The sequence below is a fragment of the Charadrius vociferus genome, unplaced genomic scaffold (genome assembly GCF_000708025.1).
Source record: "Charadrius vociferus isolate BGI_N301 unplaced genomic scaffold, ASM70802v2 scaffold118, whole genome shotgun sequence".
Taxonomy (NCBI): Eukaryota; Metazoa; Chordata; class Aves; order Charadriiformes; family Charadriidae; genus Charadrius; species Charadrius vociferus.
Genome location: NW_009649846.1, coordinates 1,092,272 through 1,099,193, shown reverse-complemented (window position 1 = coordinate 1,099,193; position 6,922 = coordinate 1,092,272). Strand labels below are relative to the sequence as shown.

The window sequence follows — 6,922 nt, the reverse complement described above, 5'->3', positions numbered from 1 at the left end:
AAAAGTTAGGATTCAAGCACAATACTATAGCTATACAGTCCCGTGGGACAAAGGCATACCCACAAGCTCAGTGTTGCAAGGGAAGATGGAAGCCAGAATTCAATCCTTCTTGAATCACCTCTCCAAGGCCCTGCTGTTTTTCTCCTCAGGACCCGTAGGTTAATATTCACTGCTGCTTACATTCTGTAGCATCTTTTCCAAATAATTATACTCAGAAAATTCTAAAACAGATTTTTTCAGTTGTTTCCTCACCGGTAATCATGCTAGTTAATTAGGGTTAACTTTAAAGGCTAACAAAGGTAACTATGACAGATTGAGCATGAACTGCATGCTGCACATCTCCATCGTGTATAGCATTAACAATCGTATGAAGCTAAAGAACCTTCAGCTGTTTTCTTTGCATCTCACAAAACCTAATAACTTAAGCTTTAGAATACCTGTGGTGGGTGGAATATTTATTTTTTTCATGCAGTGGGAACAATGCCATAAAGGCTAAGATTTCTAAGGCCAACTTTCTAGAAGCAGTCTCACAGCTTGGTTCACTGGTGTAACAATACCAGAAGGTTTGTTCTGGACCTAATTTATTCTTATTCAATAGAATTGACTTTTAAAAAATCACTTCTGGAAATCTCCAGACCTGCTGCTTCTGCCAGCTGCCCTGGAAGCTGTGCCATATGTGCATGGATGGGTGGAAAACTCTTCACCTTCCCCAAGCCTACTCATACTCCAGCCCCAAAATTGCCACACTATCAGTAGGTGCAGGGATAATTCATGCTTGTCCTTGGTTTTGCCACTAGTCCCATTGTCATCCCACAGGAACTGGCTGGCAGTTCTTTGGCAACATGTTCCTGACTCTTAGATGTGCCAGGGACACAGTGAATTTTTGAAGTCATGTAGCTGTAGCTACTCGCAGTTTCCAGCTACGTGCAGTTTCCAGCTACACACAGTTTCAACCGCATCAGTTCCAGTACACTTTGGTGAAGCTTTCATAGCTTCATTTCAGTTGAGTTTGATTCCTCCACCTTGAGTGCAGCACACGGCTAACAACTGCTCAGCTCAAGCTTCTAAGTTGCAGCCCCACCCCATCTTTTTCTATATATGACCCATGCTATGCAAGTAAACCGTTAGAGGAGGCCTGGCTGAAAGTATTCCATTAGTATTCAGATGATAAAAAACATCCCCATTTGATTTTGAAGTTGCTGACAAATACATGAGAAAGTACATGAAGAGGAGGCAATATTCTGTTTTCCAAACATTTCTTGGAATTGCACTTGTTTGGAGTGTCTATTCAAACACCAACATGAAGCCATGTTACACCTGGCACAACAGGGAAGTATAAAAGGTCAGTTTTGCTGATGATGTGAACAATTCTTCCCCCAGTGCAACCTCAAAAATTAACTGAATCATTCATTTGCAGAGAAGAAGCAGATGTTTGGAGCCTTCCAACTTCGCCTACCCTCTGGAGAAGAAATGTGTGATATGAAGTTCAAGTGTTTCAATTATCTACATATACACACACATAGACATAAGAAAACAGGCACCACTTCTTGAATAAATCACTCAAAAGAAAAGTAACTTCTTCTTTAAGGCACTTCAGCTCAGTGATAATGGCCATTCAAACAATTAACTCTCTTAGAAACCAGCTCTGCCTGGAGAACAGAGAAACTACACATAACTGGCTGCACATGCAACTTAGATCCACACAGCGTATCTTTCCAAGGCACACAACTTACTCACATGTTGAGAAAAAAAAGCACTTGGAATGTCATGTTGCTGCTGTTGGTGACACTGATCATACAATATTGTAGTATAAAATACTTGATGATTTTTGCTTGTCCTACTTGCTCTGGTGGAAAGTGACCAGTAGTTGGCCCTCTAAGACTACTGTGAAGTGCATGGAGCTGCCTTTGCATGAGCAAAGGGATTCCACAGGCTTTGGAAGATGATGCAGATAATGTCACCATGATTCCTGTTCACTTCCATTGAATGAAGCCTGTTTTGTTTGGATCAGTGCAGCTATTTTTATTCTTATGCCCTCAAATATGACCTCACTAATTATACTGGATGGCCAGTTCACAAGCTGAAATGAACCTTACCTTGTAAGAAAATGGAAGTCAAGCAACTAGATGCAAATTAAGACATGTCCATGTGTGGGGTTTGTAAACACAGTCATTTTGGAAAGTAATTTTCTGTGTGGTCACAGTTAATCCCAGTTAACCATGATAGCATCAGAATTTAGTTTTAATTTAGTTTAGTTCAGCTTGTTAGAAAAAGGTTGCTACTTCAGGGTTGGGGTTTTTTTGCTACTAAGTACTAGAGCTGAGGGATTTGAATGTTTATAGAGAGCTGAATATATGACAAATAAGGATTTTTTCAGAAACTCCCAAATGGAGATAGAAGTTACAAAACGCTTCCTTGAAGCTAATAATCCCTTGTATTTCAAGTGCTGACTGGGCTGGTTTTGCAAAATAAACATTTCTTTAAAAAAAAACTTTGCATGCTTAAAATGTCTGCAGTCAAGAGGAGGACAGAAAGCAGTTAAAGAATCACCTAAAATATACCAAATTATTAAAAAACAGCTTCAAAGGTTAAGAAATAAATCAGACCCTCAGATAAAATAAATCAGAACTATGCATATTTGCAGCAGAAGGTCTGTCTGGAAAGTTTCATATTATTTTTTTTTAAATAAAATCATTCAGACCCAGGCATCTTTCTTCTTGCACTACTGAGGCTTTGATAAGTGCTTCACTTGAAGTAACTTTGAATGATATTGTTGGAGACGCATCAGTTTATTCCAGCTGTGTCTCAGGAAGCAGAATCATAGAATGGTAGAATCACAGAATCACAGAAGACAGGAAGCGATACCCTGTGCAGTAAAGACAGAGCCAAGAGAAGTGTTTTATTCTCCACCTGGTTGCAGTAGATGCAGTCAGTCCTGAGTTCTGTGTGGCTGGTTTCTCTGCTCTTACCCACCACTTGGAAAATTCCTGTGTTGTCAAAAATGGGGACTGGGAAGCAAAATGACACAAGCATCATGAGAAATTGTTATGTGCTCCAAAGGCCAGAATTGGAGAACATTACTAGACACCAAAGGATCAATGACTGCTGTTGGCTTTGCCTATAAAATTCATAGTCATCACTTCCCTGACTCAGAAACTTTTTATTGCAGCAAGCATTAGATATTAAGCACTGCCACTAGACATAGTACACAGTTAGACATACCAGTGATCTACTCAAAAGCAACCCCCTGATTTTTTTATTAAAACCCTTTTAACCAAAGTGTATATCATGTTTATTCTATTCTTTTGCCTGCTGTATTCCATTCCTCTTAAAAAGAAAATAGTTATTATTCAAGTATTTTTTGAGGTAAGTGACAGGATGAAAATTTCTCATGGATGAAGAACCAGAGTGGTGATGGCTGCTGGGTATCTACTAAGCAGCAGATACAAACTGGCAGAAGGAACCTCCATCCATCAGCCCTGTGTCACTTGACGTGGCTGTGGTCCTGGAAGCGACATCTCCACAGCCCAAACAGTCACCTAGATAATGACAACACCGTGCCCCTACCTTGTTTCAAGTACACAAAGATGCGTAATGCGTTGCTTTGAGGGAATAGCAACAGAGCAACAGCTGTGCTTCTTTAAAGGTGCTCAGAGAGGCAATAAGTCTTCTCAAACTCTTGCCAGAGAGGCCCACTGGCTCAGACATTAGGGCACAATAATAATGTCCAGGCATGATTTTTCCCCAAATTAAGAGTACATTCTTTACATCTAGCACATCAGGACAAGGTAATAAATTCAAGCTTCTCCAGTAAATTGGAGCATAAAAAATGGAGGAATGACATAGAGTTTATTTTTAGTTTGGATTCTCCCCATTCTATTTAGAGCATGAAGCCCAGAGGCAACAAACAAACAAGCAAAAAAAAAGTCCCATGAAAATGAGTTTTGCATTAACAGCTGGGTGAGCCAGTGGAGCTCACTACAAAGCAGCAACAAGGGAGGTTTGGGGAGCTCACCCAGCTGGCACCACAGCCACACTTAGGTGAAAATTCAGTGTAAGCACACTTTCTAACCATGTTCCCTAAGGCAGGAGCTCCGGTATGAGCTAACAGATTTCTTGTAGAAAACATGTACACGTTTTGAAGCAATTAGAGTTAGGAGTGGGCAATGATACCAAACCTTTTATGCTTCTCATGAGCCCACCCAAATTTCCATTTCACCCCATTTAACTCTCATTGGTCATTTTTTCTTTGGTCAGAAACTTCAAGTAGACTCAAACTAATACCCATTCTTCCCTGTCTGTCATGTCAACAGGTCAAATATTATTTCAAACAAGGGAAAAAATGGGCAGAGCAAACCTGGCAAATCTGAAAGAAACTCATTAGTCAGGGAAAAAAAATAATTGAGAAATCTGTTCTTCAGCTCTAAGCAATTGTCAGAGGTTGGCCATTTTGACAGCGATATACCAGCAGTTACATGATGGGATGATTCTTGTGAACATAATATGCTTCAGTGACTATGAGAAGCTATGCTAACATGGTGGTAGCTGTAAAAGACATCATCATTTAAGGCATTGGCTGGTATGGCAAGATGCAAACAATCAAAACGTCACAGGCATGGCCCAGTATAAAGCTAAAGCCAAGCGTTACTGGTGTTTCATTTGCTGTGGGATATGTGATGTGTAGGCAGTGATGAAGATGGAGCAAGTGCTCATTTACAGCAGAAGAACTTCGCATTGTTGAGTGCTGTGTCATTCTGAAGCCCCTGGGGGGGCTCTACCTTGGTCTGGAGACTGCATACGTTGCAGCTTTTGCTCCATGGGCCAAATCTACCCCACGATAGTCCATCACCTACTAGGACAATTGCATCTGAGCATCTGAACTGGATGTTGTTGGCTGTGGTGTCATCACCTCCTCCTTGGGACTTCTCTGTTCTCAATGAGAAGGAGATCAGGTAGCCTCCAGGGCAAACTTGGAAGCTGGTCCAGGAACCCCACCTGGCAAAAAAGCAGACAGAGGAATACCTGGGTTGTGCAAACTGCTACAAAGTGCTTCTTCTCCTTACCATGCTGCCCTCAGGTTGGACACTTCCTTGCTCACAGCAGTGACCAGTGCAACATCCCGCTGCAGTCGGGGGCCCCTTACTTTCCAAAGGTGTACTTTTCTCTTTATTGGTATCTCATCAGAAAAACATCAGGAAGTCCGAGATTGGATAATTATGATACTGGTGGAAACTCCAAGTACAGCCTGGGCATGTGTTTTATGGTGAAACCTTGAGCTGTCTGATAAGTACGCACCAGGCAGCAGGGAGAGCAGACACTTTGCCATCCAAAGGTGCAGTGCTGTTCACTTCAGCAGGGCCTGGGCTTCACCCAAACGGTTTCTAAATGTGTGGTGAAAAACCCCTTTCCTCGCATCTGCCCCATGTATTGCATATTTCCAAGAGGGACTCTAGCCCTGCAATGATACTTGGGTGGTTCACAGTGCCCTGCAGAAACTTCAAGAGCAGACAGAAGGTGGTAATGTGAAGTAACTGTGTTTAATTACCCTAAAAATGAATGAACCAAAACCATAACCACCTGTTTTAATTTATTTTATACGCCAGGACTATGTAGACAAACAAGTCAGAGAAGTGACCACTGCAAATGGTGACACCTATGGATATTTTGGGAGCTGGTGCATGACAAATAAGGGAAAAAATGGTGTTACTTACTCCCCCAACCAAGGACTCAATGACTGAGTCATCTTGACAATGCAGGCATATACTGTTCAGAGCTGTGTCATCTCTTCCAAACTGGGAGGGCTCCACCCATGGTAGAAAATATACAAGGACAGAGGTAAAGGCAAGGGGGAGAGGACTCAGGAGAAGTCCTTTAAGTGCCAGTCATATAAAGCTCCAGTTCCTTTCTGTAATAATAAAGAGAAAATGCCTTGGGAAGCACATGGGAAAAGAAGTCTGTCACACTAGGAAACCGTAATGCACCTACATAACCCTTGTAACATGTTCTTCGTGTTTTCTAACTATTTCTGACCCAATGTGTAAGGCAGAGACTCTGAGTCCCCAGGAGAGATGCTGGAGACGGCTGCCTCTCTCCCTGATTCCAGTAGCAGATTTCAGCATTTACATGGCTTCTCCCAGTAAAATCAGCTACATGGAGACCATGCATCTGCCAGCCCAAGAGTTTGAGAGAAAAACAATTCTGGCAGTAGCCCTGGTTTTGCTGTATCTGATTGAGACCTCTTGTCCTAAAAAAAAAAAATAAATATCATATACTATAAAAAAAATCATAACTATAGTGGCAACATCTTCTAGACTAAGTTTTCCAAAAGACTCATAGTTTTATGTACAGAGTACAATACTCAGGAAGCGGAAAATCTCTGCAAAAAGTCCTTTGACTCTGAGAAGACCCTCCTGAGAGGTGAGAGCTGTATACCAGGGCACAGGGACAGAAGACAGTGGGAAATAGGGAGAATTTTAGCTTCAGCTCAAATAGGAAGAATTTTACCCTCAGTGCAAATCCATTGGCATAGCCATAGTGGAAAAATTGCCGACCCCCCCCACTTGCCCCAGTGGCCTCCACTGGGCACAGTGAGGACAGAGGTGTATTCACGTGCCTCTGTGCCTGGGCTGCAAGGGAGAGGAGCAGGATGAGGGTAGCTGGCATGAGGAGCTTCATCTCTTGCACTCTGCATCTGCTGAAGGAGAGCTGGTACATGGATGGGGGAATATATACCCTGCCAAGGCAGTTTGCCTTTCCCCACCAGTCCATCAACAAACACCATAGGAACAAGTTTCTACCCAGTCAGTGACACGACACTTGTTGACCCGCTCAGAGTGCCCTTGAGGAGCTCCCTGGGAGCCCAGAGAGTTTGACAGCCACCGTGCAGCAGATGCTGTGGCTGCAGGGGTATCCACCATCACTG

The 6,922-nt window shown here is 42.4% G+C and overlaps 1 protein-coding gene across 1 annotated transcript; it reads right to left on the bottom strand.

Moving 5' to 3' along the window:
* Window positions 1-4,709: 4,709 nt before the first annotated feature.
* On the bottom strand, window positions 4,710-6,675 carry LOC104291653 (vitelline membrane outer layer protein 1-like). Its single transcript, XM_009890913.1, is given in 5 exon segments — window positions 4,710-4,998; window positions 5,716-5,809; window positions 6,507-6,555; window positions 6,557-6,630; window positions 6,633-6,675. Coding segments are annotated over 5 exon segments (549 nt in total).
* Window positions 6,676-6,922: the final 247 nt, after the last annotated feature.